Source organism: Hypanus sabinus, chromosome 28, assembly GCF_030144855.1.
Source record: "Hypanus sabinus isolate sHypSab1 chromosome 28, sHypSab1.hap1, whole genome shotgun sequence".
Classification (NCBI taxonomy): domain Eukaryota; kingdom Metazoa; phylum Chordata; class Chondrichthyes; order Myliobatiformes; family Dasyatidae; genus Hypanus; species Hypanus sabinus.
In genome coordinates, this window is record NC_082733.1 from 16,538,172 (window position 1) to 16,565,240 (window position 27,069).

At 42.4% G+C, this 27,069-nt stretch overlaps 1 protein-coding gene and 1 long non-coding RNA gene across 2 annotated transcripts in view; one reads left to right on the forward strand and one right to left on the reverse strand.

The window, feature by feature from the left end:
* Positions 1–2,557: 2,557 nt before the first annotated feature.
* On the reverse strand, positions 2,558–19,060 carry LOC132382452 (uncharacterized). The gene is made up of 3 exons (XR_009508317.1): positions 19,003–19,060; positions 17,465–17,598; positions 2,558–3,074 (listed from the first exon to the last, which is right to left on the reverse strand). It is a non-coding gene; the product is annotated as an uncharacterized LOC132382452 (long non-coding RNA).
* A 1,807-nt stretch (positions 19,061–20,867) lies between these two features.
* Positions 20,868–27,069, forward strand: part of LOC132382451 (zinc finger protein basonuclin-2-like) — a 318,584-nt gene continuing 312,382 nt past the window's right edge. The window contains exon 1 of the mRNA XM_059952659.1: positions 20,868–21,586. Within this exon, the coding sequence (XP_059808642.1) occupies positions 21,578–21,586 (9 nt within the window). The 5' untranslated portion in view covers positions 20,868–21,577. The remainder of the gene's footprint in view (positions 21,587–27,069) is intronic.

Consider the following 27,069-nt stretch of genomic DNA (forward strand, 5'->3'; position numbering starts at 1 on the left):
GAAAATTGAAGGATCACCCAGATAAATACCCCCTCTTTCTGTAAGCTTCGACAGAATAGTGGATTTTCAACAGACCAATTCAAAATGAAGACAAAGGAGTATTCAGGACAAGTCAGGGAAATGATATTGAAGAAGGACAAATCAGTGGAAGGGTACAAGACCATCTCAAAGGCACTGAACAAACCTCGGAGCTCAATGCAGACCATTGTGAAAAAGTGGAAAAAATATGAAACCACAGCAACACGGCTTACGTCAAGGCACCCCTTTAAACTCAGTCACCAGAGAAGACTTGTAAGAGAGGCTGCTGTGATACCAACAGAAAGTCTGAATGAGCTGCTGAAGTCAGTGGCTGCAACTAGAGATGAAGTTAATGGCTCCACAATCTCTAAGGGCTTGCACAAAAAGGGTATTTATGGAAAAGTGGTAAGATTCAAGATTTCAAGATTCAAAAACTTTATTGTCATTCTGACAGTACATCAGCTCTGCAGGGCAGAATGAGACAGTGTTTTCCAGGAGCAGTGCAATCATAACATAACAAATGCAACACTAAATAATAAACATAACAATAAATAGTAAAACACAATAGCCACATGTCAGTTAAAAACAAGTTATAAATGTCCAGTGCAAGTTAAAAGTGTCCAAAGCAGAGTCAGGTAGAGCAGCTATTTAGCAGTCTTACTGCCTGTGGGAGGAAGCTGATTAGTAGCCTTGTGGTTTTAGTTTTGATGCTCCTGTAACGCTTACCTGATGGCAGAAGAACAAACAATTCATGGAGAGGGTGTGAGGGGTCTTTAATGATGTACCGTGTCTTCTGGAGGCATCAACTCTGAAAGAGGTCTTAGACAGAAGGTAGGGAGTAAGGAAGTAGACCTGGCTAAAAAAAAGCATATCCTTGTGGTTGGATGAGACGAAAGTGGAACTTTTTGGCCTCGACACTAAGTAGTATATATGATGTATATCTAATACTGCCCATCAGCTGGCAAAACCATCCCTACTGTAAAGTATGGTGCAAGTAGTGTCATGCTATGTGAATACTTTTCATCAGCAGGGACTGGAAATCTGGTCAGGATTGATGGGAAGATGAATACTGCTAAATATAGAGAGATCCTGGATAAAAACCTGCTAGCCTCTGCCAGAAATCTTAAACTGGGGAAGAAGTTTGTCTTTCAGTAGGACAACAACCCAAAGCACACTGCCAGAGCAACGATGGAGAGGCTGCAGTTGAAGAAAATTGATGTCCTTGAGTGGCTCAGTCAGAACCTCAACCTTGACCCAATCGAACATCTCTGGCAAGACCTCAACTTTGCTATCCACTGCCACTCCCCAGCTAACCTGGCACAGCTCAAGCAATTTTGCAAAGAGGAATAGGAAAATCTTGCGCCACCATGTTGTGTAAAGCTAATAGAGACTACCGAGCAAAGGGGGATGAATACTTTTGAATTGCTAACATTTCAGTTTTTGAATTTTTAGTTTTTCAAGCTTTACGATTTGCTCTTTCTTTCAGGGTCTACTGTGGAAAAATGAGCAAGTGATTCAGAAATAAAAATTCTCAGTCAAAGTGATCAAAATCCTTGGTTGTAATACTCATTTATGTGAACAAAGGGTTGGGAGGTGAGTACCTTTACAAGGCACTGTACACTTCCTTTCATCACCTCCCTTAACACCTAAGGTTCTCTTATTTAGCCATCCTTGTCCTTCCTTCTGACTGGAACATACCTGCCCTGTACTCTGTTCAGTTGGTCTTTAAACACCCTCTACTTGTCAGATGTGGACTTGCTCAAAAACAACTGTTCCCAATTAACACTCCCTCGTTCCTGAATAACGCTCTCATAATTTGTCCTGCTCCAGTTTAACACTCTCCCACAAGGCGAAGGCTTATCCGTATCTATAGCGATCTTAAAAATGAAGGGATCATGGTCACTTTTCCCAAACTAACCACCGACTGAAAGGTTGGTCACCTGGCTTGACTCATTACCCAATACCAGATCCAGTACGTCCTCTCCTCTTGTTGGACTATCTACACACAGCATTGCTTTAAAAGATCGTCCAGGAAGCACCTCGAAAAAATGACTCATCTAATCCACGTGCTCAGAAGGTTCCCGTTTATATTAGGGAAGTTGAAGTCAGCCATGAAAGCATACTGTTGTTTTTACACCTTTCCTGCCTCCATACCTGTTCCTCGATGTCCTGATTGCTATTGTTGGATCTGTAGTACAATCCCATCAGGGTAATTGCACCCTTCCTATTTCTGAGTTCTACACATATAGACGCAGTGGGCATGCTTTCTGTTATGTCCTCGCTGTGTGTCATTGTGAGTTGTTCCATTAGTAGTACGTCTCCCCCTTCCCCCACCCCACTTTTACCTCCCTCTCTATTTCAGAGGTTTCAAAGGTATATTTAATGTCAGAGAAATGTATACGATGTACATCCTGAATTGTTTTTTCTTCACAACCATTCATGAAAACAGAGAAGTGCCCCAAAGAATGAATGACAGTTAAATGTTAGAACCCCACAGCCCCCCAGATCCCCCCTCCCATGCAAAAGCAGCAGCAAAGCAATGATACCCCCGCACCAGCAAAAAAAATCATCAACACCCCACTCACTGGTGTGCAGCAAAGCAACAGCAAAGACATAGAATTGCAGTACTCCAAAGTCTACTTGTTCACCCAGTATTCAACACACCACAGGTCCTCTCTCTCGCTCTCCCTAATAAGGGAAAAAGGGGTGTCTCTGTTTTGCAGCGAGAGGGGAGACATAACAAACAACTTGCTGATTACAATGTTAAAAGTCCATTACGTCACTTTTTCCGAGCTCTGTGCCCAAAGATCTCAGGTCTCTGGGCACACACCCAGAGATCTTCCGTTTCCCATGACACGCCGATTTCCTCCCGGGAAACCTTCGGTCCGCCTGTCTCCAGAGCTTGAGATCCTGGATCTCTGAAGGTGAGCTAATCTCTTAGGCTGCATCCTTAGCATATCGAATAACGGCCAGTTGTGAGACCCCGAGAGCGGGTCCCATTCCCGCAAAGAACCGAAGTCATCGTGTAACTTCATGTCAGGGGCTTCAAAAGAACCCTGAAAGGGAAAAATAGAGATATTAAAGGTGGAAATATCTGTTATAAAACATCAAAGCCGTGGGACTTTACCCATTCCTGTCTCTCTCTCAACCAAGTCTCTATAATGGCCACAACATTATAGGTCATGTACTGATCCATGCTCTAAGTTCATCACCTTTACCCATAATACTCCGAGCATTAAAAGACACATACTTCAAACTGTCCATCCTGTTGTAACTATTACTTTGCTCCTGATTTGGCAGGCCCTGACATCTCTTTTCCTCTGCATACCTCCACTTTGTGACCTGATGCTCTGTTTCCCATCAAGTTTAAATCCTCCTGACTAGCACTCATGAACCTCCCAGCCAGGATATCTATTCCCCTTCAATTTAGGTGCAACCTGTCCCTCTTGTACTGAGCATTCCTGCCCCAGAGGAGGTACCACTTGTCTAGAAACCAGAAACCCTGCCCCCTGCACTAACTCCTCAGCCACTCATTCATCTGTACTATCATTTTATTCCTGCCTTGACCAGCATGTGGCTCCGTAATCCAGTATATAATGTAATATACATTAGTTATATCAATGTCTTTTCAGTTCATGCTTGCCATGAGGCAAGTGGGAAGTCCTGGATCACCAAATGTGTGATAAAAGATCGCCTTTGATGTTTCTGTATCTGCTCTTGATCTCTTTTGAGATAATCCTTTTCCAAATCTCCCAATTGAAGTGTATCTGGAGGATTTGCAGAGCGCAAGTTATTTTATTGTGGCAACTTAAACCGCAGTGATCAGCATGACTTTCAGGGGAACATTCAAAAGAAAGTGCAAGAGCTTAGCAAAATGTGGGAAGTAATGCACCAGTAGAAAGGCAGCAAAGGGACTTTGGACAGAATTAATAAATGAACTTAATCTGCAGCAGAACATAGCAGAGCACAATTTAAAATATTCAGACCCCAGAGGCCAGAACATGCCTTACCAAGAGTCCAATTTCATATGGAATTGTAAATCATTCCCAACAAAGCATATGAAACGGCATCTGATGGTGATTTTAAAACATCTCTGGTTTTCTTTATTCAATCGCAAGCTGTCTGTCGCATGCAAGGCCAGCATTTATTGCTCTCTCGAACTGCCCTTGGGGAGCGATGTTATTTGACTGCTGCACTCGAACAGATGAAGGCAAATTGAGAAGGTTGTTTGGGGCGGCACGGTAGCAGAAGGCTTTACAGAACTGGTGACCCGGGTTCAATTCCCGCCACTGTTTGTACATTCTCCTCATGGCTGTGTGGATTTCCTCTGGGTGCTCCAGTTTCCTCCCACCCATCGAAGACGTACTGACTGCTAAGTTAGTTGGTCATTATAATTTGTCCCATGATTAGGCCAGGGTTAAATCGAGCATTGGTTACTGGCTGGTCTATTCCGTGCTATATTTCAGTAAATAAATAAATAAGGAATTTCTTCATTTGCCACCCTAACATAAGAAGAAATCACCATACTGGCGCGGTGGTGTCAAGGAAACAACCTCTCCCTCAATGTCACAAGACAAAGGAGCTGGTTGTGGACTACAGGAGGAATGGAGACAGGCTAACCCCTATTGACATCAATGGAGCAAACACGAGGAAATCTGCAGATGCTGGAAATTCAAACAACACACACAAAATGCTGGCGGAACACAGCAGGCCAGGCAGCATCTATAGGGAGAAGCACTGTCGACGTTTCGGGCCGAGACCTGATGAAGAGGTCCTGACAAAGGATCTCGGCCTGAAACATCGACAGTGCTTCTCCCTATAGATGCTGCCTGGCCTGCTGTGTTCCACCAGCATTCTGTGTGTGTTGTTTGACATCAATGGAATTGGGATTGAGAGGGTGAACAGCTTTAAATTCCTCGGCGTACACATCACCGAGGATCTCACGTGGTCTGTACACATCAGCTGTGTGGTGAAAAAAGCACAACAGTGCCTCTTTCACCTCAGATGGTTGAAGAAGTTTGGTAAGGGGCCCCAAATCCTAAGAACTTTCTACAGGGGCACAATTAACCATATAACCATATAACAATCACAGCACGGAAACAGGCCATCTCGGCCCTCCTAGTCCGTGCCGAACTCTTAATCTCACCTAGTCCCACCTACCCGCACAGCCCATAACCCTCCACTCCTTTCCTGTCCATATACCTATCCAACTTTACCTTAAATGACACAACTGAACTGGCCTCTACTACTTCTACAGGAAGCTCATTCCACACAGGAAGCTCATTCCACAAATTGAGAGCATCTGACTGGCTGTATCACTGCCTAGTATGGGAACTATACAGTACTTCCCTCAGTCGCAGGACTCTGCAAAGAGTGGTGCGGACAGCCCAACATATCTGTAGATGTGAATTTTCCACTATTCAGAACAGTTACAAAGACAGGTGTGTAAAAAGGGCCCGAAGGATCATTGGGGACCCAAGTCACCCCAACCACAAACTGTTCCAGCTGCTACCATCCAGGAAACAGTACCGCAGCATAAAAGCTAGGACCAACAGGCTCTGGGACAGCTTCTTCCACCAGGCCACTGTACTGATTAATTCATGCTGATACAACTGTATTTCTATGTTATATTGACTATCCTGTTGTATATACCACTTATTACAAATTACTATAAATTGTACATTGCACATTTAGATGGAGACATAATGTGAAGATTTTTACTCCTCATGTATATGAAGGATGTAAGTAATAAAGTCAGTTCAATCACTGCCACCATGAAATAACGCATTTGCAAGTCTAGAAGGTGTGTGACTTGAAAAGGAAATTGAGCAAGTCCAATCTCCAAAGACAGGAGAATGAAGACCCAGAGGCCTGTCCTGGGGTTGGAGGGCTCTCTGTGTGAGTGTCCGGGTGGGAGGGAACAGGCCCGTTTTGCTGGGGTTTCTTTTACTGCTTGTTGTGTTCTGCTGAGCCAAGCTACATTGGTTCTGGAATGAGGTGCAGGCTGGCCCCCAGCACATCCGTAGGTCGTGTTGGTTGCTAGCGTAAATGACACATTTCACTGTTTGTTTTGATGTACATGTGGTAATTAATGAATCCAAATCTGATTCCATCGTAATGTTCAGATGTGCTGGCTACTCTTGCTACTAGCAAGTTTGCAAGATACTGCCAAGTAAGCCATAGCAACCTGCTGAACCGTGTGTGGTAGCTGGTTAGTAAACTAAACAAAGGGAGCTATGGTGATATCGATACAGCTACAAAGAAGGCACAACAGTGGCTATATTTCATTAGGAGTTTGAGGAGATTTGATATGTCACAAAAGACACTTGCAAATTTTCTACAGATATACCATGGAGAGAATTCCAACTGTTTGGTGGAGGCGTGGGGGAGGTCTACTGCATAGATTGAAATAAGCTGCAGAGAGTTGAAAACTTAGTCAACTCCATCATGAGCACTAGCTTCTGTAGCCCAAGACATCTTCAAAGAGCGATGCCTCAACTAGGTGGCATCTGTCATTAGAGTACCCATCACCCAGGTCATTCCTTGTCCTCATTGCCACCATTAGGAAGGAGGCACAGAATCCAGAAAGCACACACTCAATGATTCAGGTGCTGCTTCTTTCCCTCTGCCACCCGATTCCTGAGGGGGCATTAAATCCTACTTCACTACTTTTTTATTTCTATTTTTGCACTACTTATTTAACTGCTTAATATACACTTACTGTAATTCACATCTCTTTCTATTATTACGTATGGCATTGTACTGCTACTGCAAAGACAACAAGTTGCACACCAATGCCAGTGATATTAAACCTGATTCTGATATATGAGTTACCAGTCAAGCAGATAAATTCATTATGTATGATGTTGAGCTTGCTGAGCATCATTGGGGCTGCCACACACCACTGATATTCTTAGATTATGGTTTGTAGCTGATGGAAAGAAGTGGAATCATTCCACACAGAATATCCAGCCTCTGACAGAAGTAGTAAAGAGCTTATGTGCTGATTACCTATCTTGCTGCATGGGCAGGGCATCTTTTATGACACATATGGCAGGCCTGGCTCCCCATAACCAACCAGCAACATTCATCAGTGAGAAGATACTTCTCTGCACTCAACTGATGAGAAAGTCCTTCCAAAATTGCACCAAAACAACCCTGGCCTGAGGATTGTTTATAAAGTGTCAAGTGATACCTTCACCCATGGCTGATGTCAACTGTGAAGACTTTAAGCAGCAGGTGTCACCTTGCAAGCATACAACAAATAGGTTTACACAAGGAAATCTGCAGATGCTGGAAATTCAAGCAACACGCACAAAATGCTGGTGGAACGCAGCAGGTCAGGCAGCATCTATAGGGAGAAGCTCTGTCAACAGTGTGTGTTGGTTGAACAAATAGGTTTGGCAAGATGGGACTATTGGTATGGTTGAGATGGAGGATCTCTGAATAGGAGTGGAGGTGTTCTTTATCAGTCCTCAGGTGGGGTTCTATTATAACTATGGTGTGCCAAGTTAAACCATCAGATGGGACAGCAGAGATGAAGAGGAAGAGAAGGATGAGCAATATGAAGTTTTGGACAAAAGATTTAAGAATAACTTTTCATGCAAGATCAGCAACTTATTCCCTGTGTGAATGGTGGAAATAGAGTCAATTCAGGCATAGTAAGATAAATTGGATGGCCACTATAAAGAATAATTTGTAGATCACAAGATCACAGGGAAAGCTTGGGGGAAATTGGACTAATGGAATGGTTTTGCTGTGGTCCAGCATTAAACCGGCAGGCTGAATGGTCTCCTTCTGTGCCATTACATCTATGATTCCTATTCTTTGATCCTGCAGACCCTCTGTCAATAGATTTCATGCCGTAGAAGTGCTGGTATAGATGGTATACGGCATAGTCAGGATCTGTTTGGACTGATCTGTACCATGTAGTTCTTGTTCCACACCAGAGGCACTTCAAGAAGATCTCCTCACCATAACGTCCACCCATGAATATTTGAATTGGTCTCCTTCATCTTCTCTGGTAATCTCGAAAATGTGCTCACCACCAGTGCCAGTGCCTTACACAGCTGCTGGCTCCCTAACATTCTTCTTTTCATTGACAGGTCCCCTTCTGTGAGTTCAGTCAAGCAAAACTAGCATCCGCCAGCTGATCCTCAACAGGAGAAAGCAAGCAGATGCTGGAAATCCAAAGCAACACACACAAAACGCTAGAGGAACTCAGCAGGTCAGGCAGCATCTATGGAGTAAATAATTGACATTTCAGGCCGAGACTCTTCTTCAGCACGTCAACAGTTTATTCTTTTCCATGGATGCTGCCTGACCTGCTGAGTTCCTCCTGTGTTTCCTGTGTGTTGTGCCAGCTGATCCTGCCATCCTATTCATTTATGAACTGTAATGCATTGGACAATATCTCTTCTAGCTGTGCAAGCCTAGCCTGCTGTGCCCAAATCCATTCTTAACTATGTCCTGTGAAGATGGTGCCGTGGAAGGAATCATCTCTTTGATGAAAATGTTATCCATGTGGGTCAGAACCGAGGGGAAGGTGATATAGTTAGTTTTACAAACTATTACTGTTGAAATTGGCTTAGTAGCCAAAGTACACTCAGTGGCTACTTTATTAGGAACATCTGTAAACCTGCTTTCACCCAGTCACCCATGGTCAAGATGTTCTCTAGTAGTTCAGACCAAACCTCTGAATGGGAAGAAATGTGATCTAAACGACTTTGACCATGTTGGTGCCATACAGGGTAGTTTGAGGGTCTCGGAACCTGTGGATACCTTGGGATTTTCACAGACAAAAGTCTCTAGAATTTACAGAGAATGGTATGAGAATTTTTTTTTCCAAATCCAGTGAATAGCAATTCTGTGGGTGATAACACCATGTTAATGAGGGAGGTCAGAGGAGATAAGTCAGATTGGTTCAAACTAACAGGTAAGTGACAGTAACTCAAATAGCCATATATTCCAACAGTGGTGTGCAGTAGAGAATCTCTGAATGCACAACATGTCAAACATTGAAATGGATGGGCTCCACCAGCGGAAGACCACAAAAATACACTCACTGAGTGTATATATGCTTAACTTTCTGTTAAAATCCAGTCAACATGAGGTCTGAATGGCAGATATCCAATGCTGGGTCAGTACTGGATATCAGCTGGCCAAGTGTGTTTTTGATGCATAGGAACGCTAATACACAGTTTATCTCCATTTCCTGTTATGCTCTTTCCACCTCTGATTTGCTTTTTCACTCTTGCACCTAAACGGCCTGAACAGCTGTGTTGTGACTGACTAACACTAAGAAATATAAAAGTCTTTATACACACAACAAACCTCCAGGAGAGAGAGACTCCGGGTGAATCTAAATAAGTTTCACTCTCCTGACATAATGTTTTATACTTCTTTAACACAAAGATAATAACTGATTAACTATAGTTCAATTATTATAATACTAAATTTGGAATATGGTCAAGTACATTTGCAGGATTACATGTTTACAATAGTAACACATCCCAACTAGCAGAACCACTTTGAATATTCAATACTTTTGATATTCAATACTGGAGCTTTGAACAGCGACCAATCGGGATATCAGAAGCTTGAGAAGACTGACTTCACTCAGGTTCACTGATCAAGTATAAAAGGCCGCAACTCTCAGCAGTTTTTTGGAGCATTGACCAGCCACCAATCAGTGCTTGGGGTGGATTAGCAAGAACAAATTAAAGGAAGGCAGGGGCAAGGGGAGCAGTGATCGTCAAAGTGGACAGAGTCAGAGGGCAGATTTTGAGGCTTTGTTCTTTGACGCTTCGGCAGGGAGAAGCTTCAGTTAAAAAAAGAGCTGTAGGTAGAGATTTCTCCCCCCTTCTTTACATTTACTTGGTTAGAACCGTGGAAGTGCCAGGCAGGACAGTGGAATGTTCTTCTTGCAGGCTGTGGGAAGGCAGGGAGACCTCCAGTGTCCTTGACAACTACGACTGTGAGAAGTGCATCCAGCTGCAGCTACTGACCATCCGTGTTAGGGAGTTGGAGCTGGAACGGGATGAACTGCGGATCATTCGGGAGGCTGAGGGGATGACAGGTAGGCCATACAGGGAGGTAATTACACCAAAGGTGCAGGATGCAGGAAACTGGGTGACAGTCAGGAAGCAGAAATGGGTTAGGAACCTAGTGCAGAGTATACCTGTGGCCATCCCCCTTAACAATAGGTATATCACTTTATTTACTGTTGGGGGGGCGGGGGTTTGACCTAACAGAGGAAAGTCACAGTGGTACATTCTCTAGCTCTGTGACTCAGAAGGGAAGAGGGGAGAAGAGGTGTACTATGATGATAGCGAATTCATTAGTGAGGGAAATTGAAAGAATGTTCTGTGGGCAAGAACAAGATCCCCAGATGGTATGTTGCCTCCTGGGTGCCAGGGCCCGGGACATCTTGGATTGAGAGCTCAGCATTCTTAAATGGGAGGATGAACAGAACAGAGGTTATGGTCCATGTAGGTGCCAATGACATGAGTAGGACGAGTGACAAAGTTCTGCACAGGCTGTTCAGGGAGTTTGGTGCTAAGTTAAAGAGCAGAGTTGTGATCTCAGGACTGATACCCATGCTGCGTGCTAGTGAGGCCAGAACTAGGAAGATTATACAGTTTAACACATGGCTAAGGAGTTGGTGTAGGAGGAAGGGCACAAGATTTTTGGATCATTGGCTCTCTTTCAGAGAAGGTGGGACCAGTATAGAGAGATGGTTTGCACCTGAACTGGAGGAACCTAGTGGAAGGTTTGCGAATACTGTACAATGGGGTTTAAATTAGAGCTGCAGTGGGTGGCAATCAGAGTGCCAGAACAGTTAGTAGAGAGGTTGTAGAGACAGATGTTGGTAAGACCTGAGACAAAGCCAGGAATCAAAATGTTGAGCATGGTACAACTAGTGTCTTGAGCTGCGTATAGTTCCATGCAAGAAGTAACGTAGAAAAGGCAGATGAGCTCAGGGCATGGATCAACATCTGTAATTATGACATTGTAGTCATTAGTGAAACTTGGTTGCAGGAGGGGCAACACTGGCAGGGCAATATTCCAGGGTTCCATTGTTTCAGACATGACAGAGTGGGAGGCATTACAAGTCAGGGAAAATGTCACAGCAGTGCTCCATCAGAACAGACTGAAGAAATCTAGTGAGGCTTTATGGTTGGAACTGAGTAATAAGAAAGGTATGATCACGTTACTGGGCTATATTACAGACCATCCAGCAGTCTGCAGGATTTAGAGGAACAAATTTGGAGAGAGAACATAAGAACGTAAGAAAATAAAAAATATGAGCAGGAGCAGGCCATTTGGCCTGTCGAGAGCTGCTCCGCCATTCAATAAGGTCATGGCTGATCTGACCCTGGACTCATCTGTCTGACTGCCATTTCTCCATAACCCTTAATTCCCCTACTATGCAAAAATCTGTCCAACCATGTCTTAATTATATTTACTGAGGTAGTCTCCACTGCTTCATTGGACAGAGAATTCCACAGATTCACCACTCTCTGAGAAAAGCAGCTCCTCCTCATCTCCATCCCAAATTACTTCCCTGAATCCTGTGTTTATGTCCTCTAGTTCTAGTCTCACCTACCAGTGGAAATAATTTTCCTGTCTCTACCTTATCTATCCCTTTCATATTTTTATAAGTTTCTATAAAATCTTCTCTCATTCTTGTGAATTCCAGTGAGTACATTCCACGTATAGTCTAACCCCCTCATCTCTGGAATCAACCTGGTGAACCTCCTCTGCACTGCCTCCAAAGCCAGTATATCCTTCCTCAAGTATGAAGACCAGAACTGCACGCAGTACTCCAGGTGCGGCCTCACCAGTACCCGGTACAGTTGCAGCATATCCGGCTACAAAGAATCAATTGGAAGTTAAATTGTAAACACAAGAGAGTCTGCAGATCCCCTAAATTCAGATTAACACACACAAAATGTTGGAGGAACTCCGCAGGTCAGGCAGGATCTATGGAAATGAACGAAGAATTGACGTTACGATCTGAGACTCATCATTAGGAGTCCAGCATTTTCTATGTGTTACTCTAAGTTAAATTTTGTACAAGCTTCATCTCCTGAAGATTCTCATCTTTCTTTATTCATACTTATGCTATACATAATTTCATAACCTCAGAATGATCCCTAACAAGCTGTTGACTGTGGATCCAACAAATGTGGTATCAGGATGAGCCACATTACATGTTGATTGAGTTTTGAGATATGAATGCTCGGATCACGTTTGCTAAGGACTGATTTAATTACTTAGCAGCAAAGAATGCAGAAACAAAGATGAGAAATAATTTGGTGTTGCACAAGCTTAATTAGCTGTAAGGGAAAATATTATGGAGAAGCTTCAGAAGTCAATGAGGTGCATGTGCATTAGTGGGGAAAGGTGAATTCAGACAAACTCACTTGATTTAGGTATTAAACTATCGGTTACAAAGAGTCACATAGCATCCTGGTTGCTCACAGCTTCAACACATCTTTGTTGGGGGGAAATGAAATTATTTTACCATCATTGCAGAACAGAATGTCTGCCTGTGGTCTTACTGTGCTTGACCATTCAATTTCATTGAAGCAGTTGAGAACTCCTGTGCAATCTGCCAAGTCCATGTGTGAGGCAGCACTTTAACTTGCCCCGCAGAATGTGAAACTTGGAAGTACAGGTTGAGCACCCCTTGTTGAAAATTCCAAAATACGAATTCTTTTGAGTGCTGACATGATCTCACAAATGGAAATTTCCACACGGTGCTATGAAGGTTCCCAGATAATGCACAGGTCTCTGCACACCACAGACAGTTCTGTGAAGTGATCTCACATGTATAATGAATAAAAGTTAATGAAAAATAGAAAAACATTGGTTAAAGCAGAAATGGAAGATCTTGATGTGTATTGAAAGAGTGGATTTGTCAGTGTCAGAGTGAATACAGTATATACCACTTAATGGTATGCTGACCACGAGACGAGCAAAGATCTATCATGATGAAATGAAAGTTGAAGGTAATTGTGAATATTTAGCAAGGAGGCTGCAGAAATTTAAGCAAAGGCATGGCATTGATTTTTTAAAATAATTGTGGCGATAAAGCTTCTGCTGATCACCAACAAGAGAAAATCTGCAGATGCTGGAAATCCAAACATAGATGCTGCCTGGCCTGTTGAGTTCCTCCAGCATTTTGTGTGTGTTATTGATCACCAAGCAGCAGAGAAATTCATTGATGCCTTGGCCAAGTTTGCCACTGATGAAAATCTATCCCACTGAACAGCTGCATCAGTATATATATATATGTGATGAACAAGTGTAAGACAAAGACTGTTTTCTGGTAGCACATAATTTCACAGCCAGGAAAGATGGTGATACCAAACAGCCACCTGGGTGCCTGAGGTAGTGATAGTTTACCTTTCTGATCGTTCAATGTACACATTATTGTTTCATGCACAAAATTATTAAAAATATTATATAAAACTACCTTCAGGGTATATGTATAAGCTATATATGTAATGTTAATGGATTTTGTGTTTAGACTTGGGTCCCATCTCCAAGGTATCTCATTATTTAGATGCAAATATTTCAAAATCCATAAAAATCCAAAATCTGGACCTAAGCATTTCAGACAAAGGGTGCTCAACCTGTAATATCAGAATGAACCATTACTGATAGAATTTGGATGGTGTGACCTAATTGAGATGTCTAATATCTTGAAACATTGTTGTACTCATACCAATCCACTTTGGCCCACATTCAATGGGTGGATACTTTTGTGCTGTCCAGGGACCAATGCATTCTCACTGCAGCCCTAGTTTGAGCTCTTTGTCTTTCTGTCTCTTATGTTTTGGACCTTGCCATATTCCAGTTCTCACCTGTCCTCGGATGCAGTTGTGATGGGTGTTTTGAGTGTTTTTGTTCCTTGTTACACACATTAATTTTACCTCACTGGGCCTGAACACAAAGGAAGCTTATCATTGAGATATAGAATCATATAGTACAGAAACAGGCCCTTCAGCCCATCTGGTCCATGTCACCAAAGATGCTCCATCTTAGCTATCACATTCGGCAGCGTTTAGCTCATAACCTTCTAAACCTTTCCAATCCATCTATCTATCCAATTTTCCATTAAGGGTTGGAATTGTACTGGATTCAGCCACATCCTTTGGCAGATCATTCCCTATAAACACAATACTTTAAGTAAAAATGTTGTCCCTCAAATTTCTATTAAATCTCTTCAAGTCAAATCACCTTTTATTGTCATTTCGACCATAACTGAACACAGTACACAGTGAAAACGAGACATTTTTCAGGACCATGGTGCTACATGAAACAATACAAAAACTACACTGAACTATGTTAAAACAACACAGAAAAAACTACACGAGACTACAAACCCAGGACTGCATAAAGTGCACAAAACAGTGCAGGCATCACAATAAATAATAAACAAGACAATAGGCACAGTAAGTTGCAGTAAGTTGGTGTCAGTCCAGCCTCTGGGTATTGAGGAGTCTGATGGCTTGGGGGAAGAAACTGTTACATAGTCTGGTCGTGAAAGCCCGAGTGCTTCAGTGCCTTTTCCCAGTCGACAGGAGGGAGAAGAGTTTGTATGAGGGGTTTATGGGGTTCATAATGCTGTTGGCTTTGCGGATGCAGCGTGTGGTGTAAATGTCTGTAATGGCAGGAAGAGAGACCCCAATGATCTTCTCAGCTGACCTCACTCTTCCCTCTCACTTTATGCCCTCAAAGTTGCCGACTCCCAGCCCTGGGAAAAAGATTGTCATGTCAATGGCAGTGACTATTAGCCATGTCTCAGCAGCTGCTCTCCTGCTTTTGACTCAAAACACTCCGGCTTCAGCTTCTACACCAGGGACAAGATTACGAAGTCCAGGCAGGTGGAGTACTGAGGGATTGCAGTATTGTTTGAGGGGCAGTCTTTCTGCTCTGCTAATCCCTTTCTTCCTGGACATGAAAAGATCCCACTGCACTATTTCAAAGGGAAATAGGGTGTTCTCTGTGGTAACCTGATCAATAATTAACCCACAACTGAAACAGATTGTTTGATCATTATAACATGGCTGTTTTATCTGTATCATGGACACATGCAAGTTGGCTGGTGTGCTTCCAGTTAGAACTGTGACTACAACTCAAGAATATTTCACTCACTGTACAGTTTTGTACATAGTCCTTCTCGAGCTGGACTGGCACCTGAAGATTCAGACCACCGATTCCAAGAGACAGGTTCAAATCCAACCACAGCGGCTGAAGAACTTAAACTGAAGAAATTAAATCAATCTGGAATTAAACTTCTGGTGTCAGTAATAAAAAAAACTGGATCATTGTGGAAATTCCAACTATAGTACATGAGGGATGGTAATTGAGTGATATTAGCATTGCTGGCCTCGATGTGACTGCTGACCCAACAATGTGATTGAGTCTTACCTTCCTCTTAACTTCAGGGGCAAGTGAAGAATGAAAATGTCGGTAACTGAAGCATCACGGGAGATTGAAACATTGAGACAGCAGTGCAAGCTGCTGTCGAAATAAGTGACGCAATAGATTGTAACATCAAAACAGCATTCCCTCCTGCTGTGACAGGGGCAATATCTCTCTGTCTCCCTCATTAGTGAGAGAGAGAGAGAAAGCTTGTGAGAGGTCCAAGTGTTGGGATGGACAGTATTTTGTGGCCCTACATAATGGTCTCTGGGGGCTTGCTATTGCTTGTATGGCGGGTGGTGGAGCGGGAGGGGGGTTTGATGCTTTTGCTGGTGCAAGTGGGGGAGGGGGAGGGGGAAGGTTTGATGTTTTTGCTGCCACGTGCATGGCAGGGGGAAGGGGAATTCAGTATCTAACCTTTTTCTGTCAGTCATACTTTGGGGATGTTTCGTTCTGTTCATGGATGTCTGTGAAGAATAAGAATTTCATGTTGTATCCTATATATATTCTCTGATATTAAATTGAACCAATGAACCATTGAAACATGCTGGCACCCACAAATAACTGATAAAAATATCATCTGTTTGAAAGTCAAGCAGGACCTTTACTGCAGGTGGAGGAAGAAACTACCTTTTTCAACTACAGATGTGAAATGGCTGGATTCCAACTGACTTCTCCACTCCATATCTCTTTTCTGATTTGTTTCCTACTTCTTATTTTATGATAATTAAGTTCAAACTGGGAGTGTCACCCACTGTTACACCACTCAGATCAGCGTAGTCCACAGAACATCTCCTGGCTGGCTCCTTCTTAGAATGACCACATGTAGTCCAGTTGAAATAGAACATAGCACAGTACAGCAAAGGAACAGGCCATTTGGCCCACGATGTTGTTCTGAACCAAATAAATCATGAAAGTAGAACTGCACTATGTCCCAGAAGGCTTGGACTAGGATTGATGGGTGAGATTAATGCTAGGCCAATCCAGGAAGGAAGTGGATTGAAGCCAATCACTTGAGGTGAGACAGCAGTGGCAGAAGCTTGGCTGATGTGCCACTTAGATAGCGCTGGCAGTCAGTGGCCAAGCTGTCAGGCTTCTTGCAGCCTGCCAGTGAGTTCTTGCCCAGAATGGTTGAGAAGTTGGCCCGAGGCACTTCAATATGGGCAGCAAGTCAAGCCGCCACCTTGCTGAGAAATGGCTCGTGGTTCAATTGGGCTTTTTATCCAGCCCTTCCTCGCATTGTTTTTAACACAGAAGTCCAGAAAATCCAACCAGGAGATGTACCAGAAGCCTAGTGGTTAGCACAACACTTTACAGTACTACTAACCCAGGTTCAATTCCTGCCTCTGCCAGTACATTCTCCCCGTGACCACGTGGGTTTCCTCCCAAGGTCCAAAGACGTACTGGTTGGTAGGTTAATTGATCATTGTAAATTGTCCTGTGACTATGCTGGGTGGCACAGTTCGAATGGCTGGAAGGGCCTCCCTATCCACATTGTATGTCAACAAATAAACAAACACACAAACAAATAAAGGATTAGTCGAAATGATTATGTCGCTCAAATACAAATGTTGTGTTTCACTTTCGCCCCAGAATGAGTCACAATGAACTCAAATAAGACTACTATAAATTAAAATATTGCATATTTCATGATAAAATGCTTAAATGCCTGTTAAATTATCTTCTGTGTTTTCAGCTAACTTTATTAACATTTTTATCTGGGGTCTTCAGACTTACTTCACCCCATTGTCAGTTCAGGGTTAGTTAGCTGAAGATTCAATGAGCATTACAAACTGTGCGTGTGCCTGCAGAATCACAGTGTGATCATACTGTGCAGAATAATCAATGTGAGGCACTGTAACGCTTTCCATATCCAGCATGCCCTCAAACCTTTTTGTTCATATAGAAGGAATTTAGCTTCTTTATCTAAATAACTTGAAAGCAAGTGAAACAAAAAGTTCTTCCCAGCAAAGTTTCAGATTCTCACCAGTATCCATTGATTACTTACCAACTTTTTACATCAGAGGGCATGCTAGGGAGTAATTAGAAGAGGCAGATTTAGATTTCCTGGAGCTTGGAATTTCAATGCCACTTCAGTTCTCCCCAGGTCCATCACAATTTATTCTTATCCGTCCACATTGACTGACAAGAATGAAAAACAATGAAAATCATACTGCAAAGTATATTATGTTTATTATATATCATATATGATATAGAATTATTATATATTGATGTTGCGGTGTTCACTGAGTTTGGCAATTAGCTTGGAGACACTTCATCACCAGCCGAAGTGACCTCCTCGGTGCGCAGTTGTTGGTCTTTCTCTCTGAGAGTGCACACATTTGTATAGGCCCCTGTCTGCTTGCCTTGGCTCTGATTGGCTACTCCTTCAGTTGAACTTTGAATTCTATAGAAATATCTGCAACTTAATTGCCAAGCTCAGCAAACACCACAACATCAAACTTCTCAATGTGTGCTCTCAATATTCACCACCATCCCAGATCATTATGTATATTATGCTTATTATTGTTGAAGTTTCCAGCTCTTTATAATCCCTGTTTACTTCAGCCTTCTGTCCCGACCTGTTTTTCACCGCTCTATTTTTTGATCTCTGCAGGCTCCAGACTGGGTATATTTGAAGCTTATCTCATTGTCTTAAACTGCTAGATTGGCTTAATAGCCTCAAATATACAAGGCAAAGTGAAAAAATTCAGAACATTTCATTACAACAGTGCACCAAGGTAGCGCAGGGGAAAACAATAACAGAATGCTGAATAAAATGTTGCAGTTCCAGAGAAAGTGTGGTGCAGGCAGATAATAATGTGCAAGGCCATAATGAGATAGATTTTAAGGTCAAGAGTCCATTTCATCATACTCAGGTACAGTTCAAATATCTTAGTACAGTGGGAAAGAAGATGTCCACGATCCTTGTAGTATAAAAATTAGGCCATTTGGCCCATTGAGTCCTCTCGCCATTTCATCAAGGCTGATTTATTTTCCCTCTCAACCCATTCTCCTGCCATTTCCCTGTGACCATTGATACCCTTACTAATTAAGAACCTAATAACTTTTGCTTCAAATATACCCAATGATTTGGCCTCCACAGCCATCTGTGTCAGTGAATTCTACAAATTCATCACCACCTGTCCAAAGAAATTCCTGTTCTGAACGGATTTCTTCTATTCTGAAGCCATGCCCTCTCCCTAGACTCTCCCATTATTGGAAATATCCTCCCACAACCACTCTATCTGGGCTTTTCAATTTTTGGTAATTTCAATGAGATCGCTCTGCCTTCTTCTAAACTTGAGTGAGTACAAACCCAGAGCCATTAAATGTTCTTCATACATTCAACTTTTCATTCCCAGGATCGTTCTCATAACCCTCCTGTGGTCCTTCTCCAAAGCCAGCTCATCCGTTCTTAGATATGCAGCACAAAATGGCTTACCATACTCCAAGTGCAGAATGACTAATGCTTTATGAAGCCACATCATTACATCCTTGCTTTTAAATTCCAGTCCTCTTGAAATGAATGCTAAAATTGCATACCTTCTGTTGATAGGAGGGGAGAGAGTGTAAGTGTCTGTGTTGGCTGTCATCTTTGATTATGTTGGCTTCTTTATTGAGAAGTTAAAGTTAAAGTCTGTCTCGAGCCTTATAGGCTCATCAGGCTGGTGCTTATTCTGATTTCCGTGGCGTGAAGCAACTGCAGGTACGAGATAGGACGCCAGTCCATCGCGAGGTTAACCCCCAGAATTTTGCCCGTGCCCATTTTCAGCGGGGTGGACTGGAGCAGTGTGTAGTTAAGTGCCTTGCCTAAGGACACAACACGCTGCCTCGAACTCATGACCTTCAGATCTCCAGTCCAACTCTTTAACCACTTGGCCATGTGCCACACTTTATCAAGGAAGGAGGAAGTGTAAGAGTGAGGCTGGTTTTTGTGATGGTCTGAGCTGTGTCCACAACTCTGAAGTTTCTCGTGACGATGTTCCTCAAAACCTAAGTCCACACCAAGCTGTTGGTCACCGGTCCCAATAGTATATGATCTGCTTTAAAATTCTGTTTGGCAATGCTCCTGTTAATTGCCTCGTTTTGATTTATCATACAAAGCCAGTAAGAGAATCAAATTCAAGTTATTGTTGTTAAATCTAAGTACAGTGTACCCCCTTTGAATCACACTTATCTGCCTGGGCCTTGGAGGGTGTTGTATATGTCGACTCCTCAGGGCATAAGTCTCATTGGCTGGTCATTAATCTACACTTAGTGAATATGGCACCTAATCCTTTAAGTTGCTGCTGAGAAGCTGTAAACCATGTATTTATTTATAGCATTCTCATGAGACCAGCTGAGAAACTGCTCACGATAATCTACCTCAGGCCTATTGCAATTGAAAATGAATGGAAACTCTGCTCTTAGATTTCTTCACCTAATGGTTTGATTGAACTGAAATATCCTGCAAATTCAATCTTAAAGTCTGGTAGATCCTGAAAACACAAAAAGGCTGGAGAGGCATATTGATGTTCAAAGAAAGGAACTGGAATGACAGTTCTGGGACTTAATGCTATCCATGCTTAATGCTATCTTAAGCACTATCCATAATGCTAAGAAAAAAAATCCATCAAAGCAGCTTCAACAAATATTATTGAGGAGATCTTATAAAGCAAAGGTTACATAAAGTACCCAGCTCCTTATCTGAATAAACACAAGAGATTCTGGGGATGTTGGAGATCCAGAGCAACACCCACACAGTGCAGGAGGAACTCAGCAGGTCATGCAGCATCCACGGAGAGCAGTAAAGAATCGAGGTTTCGGGCCTACTTTGCTTCACCTATATTCTGCCAGTTTGTACTCCTTCCCCTCCCCTGCAGCTTCCTATTCTGGCTTCTTCCTCCTTCCTTTCCAGTCCGGGTGAAAGGTCCCAGGCCAAAACACCAATTGGTCATTCCCCTCCATAGGTGTTGCCTGACCTGCTGAGTTCTTCCAGGATTAAGATTTCAGCACAGTAGATATCCGTGCTTTCATGTTTTTATGTGGCCTGTAACAGCTCTTTGAAACTCACAGTAAAGCATGCCCGTTGATTGAAATAAAAATCTCCCAAATGAAATCAAATGTTGATCTAACTGGAAATAACATCTTTTGACTCAAGGGTCCCAGCCCAAAATGTCGACTGTTTACTCTTTTCTGTAGATGCTGCCTGCCCGGTGTATTGCTTTGGATTTCCAGCATCTGCAGATTTCCTCTTATTTCTAACATCTCGTGAGAGTTTTGCTCCTTGTTTCGAAAGTGGAGTGGAAATTCTCTTCTGACATTACAAGGTTAAATTTTATTGGCAGGGCCCACTCATTACATACATATACAGTTTCAATTTTGATTTTTTTGTTGTAATTTAAGGTAAAATGATTTGCATTTATAAGTCTTCCCCCACCCCAGGTGCCAAACGATTTACATGAGTAAATAGTTTTAATGTGTATAGGTGAATGTAATGAAGGAAGCAGTGCAGCCTAATTACATATACATTGATCAACCAATGGTCAATTATCAGTTGATGTGTTAGTTGTGAGTTAATAATGGCTACAACAGTAGGCAGTAAATGAGATCTTTTAGGTGCATCTGGAAGAATGAAGATGTACCTCTTACAATTTGGGGCCATTTTCTTTGAATGGGACCGAACCCTAAAGGTAATATTTTCATTCAGTAAACAACCACAATGAATTTTGATAGTTATAACACCTGAGAATACTTCCCGTATTTTGTAACACAGTTTTGCATACCAATGGGCAGCAAGGTGTCAGGCCACTGGCGGTTGGAGAGTTAAATGTGACACGGAGGGTCCGCATTAATGGTTTCTGGGTTAAAGTGGTTAACTATGTCGAGTTAAGCGCCGCTGCACACCAAAAAAAAACTTCTGGTGACTTAGAAAGTCCCGAAGAGCAAATGTAACGGCAACACTAAACGTTTCCAGAGAAAATAAACTCGGGAATCCGGACACATCGCGTGCAGTGCGAGACAGAACCTAACAGACAAGTACTTCAGCCCTGGAACCTGGAAACTGGCCGCAGTGGCGAGCCAGCTCTCCACTACATCAGATCTGCTCCCTCCTCTTGTCAGTAGCGACTGTCCTGAGATGGCGGCGGTAAGTTTCGTCCTTTATTGTAAGTGCTTATTCCTGCAGTTCTTGCGACGAGTGGGCAGCGGTATGGGGAAACTTGCGTTCTCCTGCATCTTCCTTTATCCCGGGACAATTTTAGGACTTTTGAAGTCGGCGAACGGGTCGCGAATGTCCTGGGATTGTCATGTGTTCCGGGAAAACTCTGGGAAGGGAAGGGACGGGACACACAGCAAGAGACAGTCAGCAGTGCTGTGTGCGGTATGTAAAACCGGTGCTGGTGGAGTGGCTTTTGTGTCGTCGTGTTGGATTTGTAACTGAACAACCCCTCTCCCCCAGATACCTGTGCCACTAAACAGTGAAGTGTGACCACAGAGAGAGCTGTTTCCATTCGGCAGACACCTGGTTCAACTGGCACCGGGTGACACCTATTGTTCCGCTTGGGTTACTATCAGTGCCAGCAGTGGGTGTCATACCTGAGCGATTAGGCAACAGTTGGAGCTGGTGTTGTCCCACACGCAAACTTGCTTCAGCTGAGAGTGAATACCCTCGGGATTCACGGAACAGCGTTAACGGGCTGACTTGATTTCAAATCGCATCATTTGGTTTCCAACGAAGAGTTTCTGTCCTCCCAGGAAGTTAATTTTGCTTTGCAACAAAACTCAATTTTAAGTGATTTATTTTATTCTGCCCGCCCAGCACGGAGGCTAAAACTTTCCAAGTGACCTCTCAGTTCAGGTGTTAATGTGTGTAATCGGGTGCATGTTTTTTTTAATATATATTGCCGCTATTTAACGAAGGGTGAACTGTCATCCTCCTCTCTCCTTCAGTCAGCGATAAACAAACTACTCGCTGTCAGTTTCTTGGGCGCATATTTTAAGTGAGATGATAGCTTTTGCTGTCGTTTAGTGCGTGTAAACGTCACAGTGACTAGGCAGTGTCAGATAAATTGTAGAAATCGACGAGGCGAGGTTACTGGCCGAAATGAGTTCTCTGCCACCAACTTCTTCCCATGCCAGTGTTGCTGCCCGACTCCATGTGGGAAGGGACATGAACGACAGTCACTACAGAAAGTTAGAGCGGGGTTGACGCTTAGAATCCGGGATAGTGTCGAAAATCCCTTTACTAATAACTTAGCAAATATCAGTCGGTGTTAAGGAATTCTCTCAAAGCTCCGAATAAAAACTCAAACGTGGAGTCTCATCCTTCTGGATATAGCTGGTTAACATTTTTTAAAGTGAAAATTAAATCAGAACTTTTATCTTGCCCTTTTTGTCGCAGTCCATTATCCGAAATTCAATTCGCCTCCCGACCTTCTCCAGCGCTCCATGTGAAATTAAATGCAATAGCTCTAATTTCTCCACTGTCGATGTTAGTTTCACCCATCCTTCCATCTGATTGGTTAAGCAGAGATACGGTGGCCGGCACTCTTGCCCACATCCCGGTGCACCGGTTTTCCTCGCTGTTATTTATTATTGTCACTTTCAACAAACTTTTGAAGTCCCTACAAAGGACTGTGACAACGGCCGAGAGGATCGTAGGGGTCTCCCTACCATCCATCGGGGACACTTGTCAGGAGTGCTGCGTATGCAGAGCCCTTGGTATTACCAAGGGACCCACCCATCCATCAAACATCCGCTTTGACACTTTACAATCGGGCAGGAGACTCCGATGCGGAGACAGGCAGGGAAACGGCTTCTTCCTTCCATTAGGCTTCTGAACTCCCTGCTGCATGGTATTCGAAGTGTCACTGGTTAATTTGTACTGTATCCTACAGTATTTAATTTGTGCACGTTGTTTATCTTGCGTAATTAATTTCTAGATTTAATTAAGTTACAGTGTCTCCCTGGTCCAGAGAAATGTTGCCTTGTTTCCACATGTATATAGTTAAATAGCAATCTACTTGACTTGAAACTGCAGCGCAAAATCTCGTTGAAATTTAATGACCAGGGCACGTTTCACTAATGCGACTGGACGTACCATTCATTCTTGCTTCAACGTGTAACTCGGCAGGATGCGGGATACTGTTGTGTGCAAGAGTAATGTGACCAAAATGGCAGCTTTCCGAAATAAACAGCTATCTAGGCCACACTAATTAAATCTGTCTTTGTGTATCTACTGTGAAGGTAGAGTATGTATATGCAATTTCATTATAATTTACTCTAAGGAAAAGTGCGAGCATTCTGTAAAGTTCTGAACTCTTTGTAAAGTTACAGTTTATCTTAAATCACGGGATAGGATCTGTGTTGGATGCAAGTCTTCTCATCTCGCTTGGTTAATGAGCAAAAGAACTATGTGGTACTGGAGCAGGAGCGAGTTAAATTTTGGATTCTTTTGATCTTTCCGCCTGCTTAAATTTACTTTTCAGGGAAGGCGGGTAAACTCAATATTACCTGGCAGAACCACACAGCAACGCAACCATCGACTGCCAACAGGATGCAAATGGGATAATTTCCTGCTGATGTGCACTAGCTACATTTCTTGCTAGAGATAAGTATACAAATAAGTGTGCAAGAAAGACTTCTCTTCCTCCCAATTTAATCCTAGCCTAATCATAGGACAATTTACAATGACCAATTAACCTACTAACCGGCATATCTTTGAACTGTGAGAGGAAACCCACGTGGTCACGGGGAGAATGCAGGTCCTCACAGGCAGATGGGGGAATTGAACCCAGACCACTGGTACTGTAAAGTGTTGTGCTGACCGCTAGACGACTGTGTTCATTGAGTTGTAAGGATTAAAGTTCAGAAGATTTGAGAGGAGAACTCATGAAATACACAAAATTCTTAAAGGATTGACAGGCTAGATGGGGAGAAGACACTTTGCCTGAATGAGGAGTCTAAAGTTTCCGGTTAAGGGATGGACCATGCAAGAATAAAATGGACAGAAATTCTTTCTGAAAGCAGTGTATCTTTGGAATGCTCTGCCTGGAAGAGTTTAGGGGGTTGCAGTCCTTGTGACCTTTCAAAGCGGAGGCTGAGGATTTTCAGGTATTCAGACCATGCTGTGCATCATTCTATAAAATGGCATGGGATCACCAAGATCTTGATGAATGGTGGCCGACTCCTCCAGTTTCTTGTGTCCTTTGCCATGTATGTTCTCAGTTACACTTTGGGCTGTAACATTATGAACACACAGGCTGTTAGTAGCATGATAAAGGACTTCACCAAACAATGGGATCATCTATGTCTTTCCTTTAAAAAATGATAGTTCAATGGAACCTGGCAGTATGAGGAAAGCAACTTGGACACTGTAGATGATGGACAGCTAAGACCTTTTTATCTACATGTTGAAGTGCAGTTCATTCCTACAGTAGGTCTGCCCTTTTACAACCTGTACAAGTGAGCAAGGTTTTGGGAGACCAGCAGAGTGGATCTGTTTGCTGCCAAGGAGCTGCAATCATCTTTCTGGGAACTCATTTCATGGCAATACCATTGCATCTTGCAGATAAATATAGATAGTTGAATTCAACATGATGGTTTAATTACATATTGCCTTTGGTTGGCCTATGTTTTGGTTTAAATATATTAACCACGGCCACACTTCCAACATGTAAACTGTTCAGGATATGGACAGTTCTCTGGAACAGAGCCCTGCTGTAACCTAGGGAGGAACTGTACAACTTTCACTACGGGCAATTGATCATAACAAAACTCTTTACCTTATCTCTGAGAGCTGAAGTTCTAATCACAGTCGCACACGGTGAGAAAATATTTGAGAGGAACTGCACTATTCTTTAATATTGTGCAATGGGACATTTTGGAATAACTTTGTAAGTTAGGTGGTGACAGGCTATCTGTCCATTGTCTCATCCTATCATATGATTTGTAAAACACACGGAAGATGAGGTGAACATAATTTTTGTAAGTGACTATGTTTATTGTTTAGGAAGAGTGGAATTGATTAAAGGCAGCCCGCAGAGAATATTTTAAGGATATTGTCAGTAAGTGAGGTTCAGTTATTTTTATGTGCCTGTGACTTAGCCATGTTTTTTACATTTTGTAGTCTGCTGTATTATATCAGGTTGGGCTGTGTGTTAATTCTTCTCACAAAGCCAACAAACATGACCCATCCCAAATTGATCTCGAGCGAGTGTCAATGTCTCAGCCCTGTGGGGGAGTGTTCTCTAACACTGTCAAAGGGAGTTCTCATCATACCTGTTCATAATGACCTAAATTATTTGTATATGTCAAGGAAGAGGGTGGAAAATTCTTCAGTGGCCTTTAACTAATGTGGTTTACTGATACTGGAAATTGGCAAATTTGGTCACTTGCAGTACATGCATCAGAATAACTTTCAACAGACTTCGCTCTATTCCTAATGGAAACTGATCAGAAAGATGGTGTCTGGTAATTAAATATCCAAATGCCACATAATAAGGTGTATGGAACCCTGAACATGTAGGCCCACAATGAAGAGAACTGTTAATTCTTGGCCCTAATGTATATGTTCCCCTTGAATTTGCAATTTCTTTGAAGAAGTCAACCAAAGAAAATGTTAACAACCGTGCCTGAATAAATAAATCGGTACAAGTTAATGCTGCTGTGATCAATCCTAGTGATTTTTTTGCATGTATATCACTATCCTATCTTGTAAAGGCAATCAAGATTTTAACATTTTGTTACCAAGTAATCATAAAAAAAAATTTTTAAATTACAGTTTTTGTAAGATTTTGTACACTTTTGAAACAAATTGTCTGAAGAGTTATTTGTTTTCCGGGAACATTTTAACCTGAACTACTTTTGATTTATCTGAAGTCAAGCTTCAGAAACAGCAATCAAAATTAAACCTCTTGCAATAAGACTTTCTAATTAAGCTTTCAAAGACTTTGCACAAGTTTTGCAACATTCCACTGAGTACAAAAGTTCTGATTTGATGCAGTCTTGAGGCCCACTTCAAATCTGTCAGAAAATTCAAACCATTCCTTCCCAAGAAAGATTAAATACACAAGAGCACAGTCACAGATCACATTTTTATTTTTTGAAAGCTTTATTTGAAATTTGTGTTCTTTGAGTTTATAGTTGTATTGCAAGAATTGTTCAAAGAAACTGAATATTTATTTCTTATCTCTGTACAACACTGCAAAATCTGTACTCTCCTTATGGTAATTAAAGCTGGAGGAATTGATCCATCTTAACAGCTGGCACAAAATTCCTAAAGGGAAATATTTGAAGAGGTCATCCCTCCTGAAATTCCTGCAAATGGTGTACTGATTTCAGTTTACATAAGGGAGTCGTGCACATTGTGCACTTTCAAGTGATTAGTGAATATTGCCACAAGGAGGTTTTGTACCTTTTGGTATTCATTTTTACAGAACCACTGTTTTGAGGCACATTGATGGGTAACATCTGTTGCTTTGCAATCATAATTAGTTCATCTACGACCATATGTAGGAATTAACCTGTAGAAGGATGGTTTGTTTTTGATGTTCCAGTCTTCAAGGGAGTACCACTGAGGTTGGGTACCTTCAAAGGTGGATTACAAGATTCCAGGATGCAATTATGAAG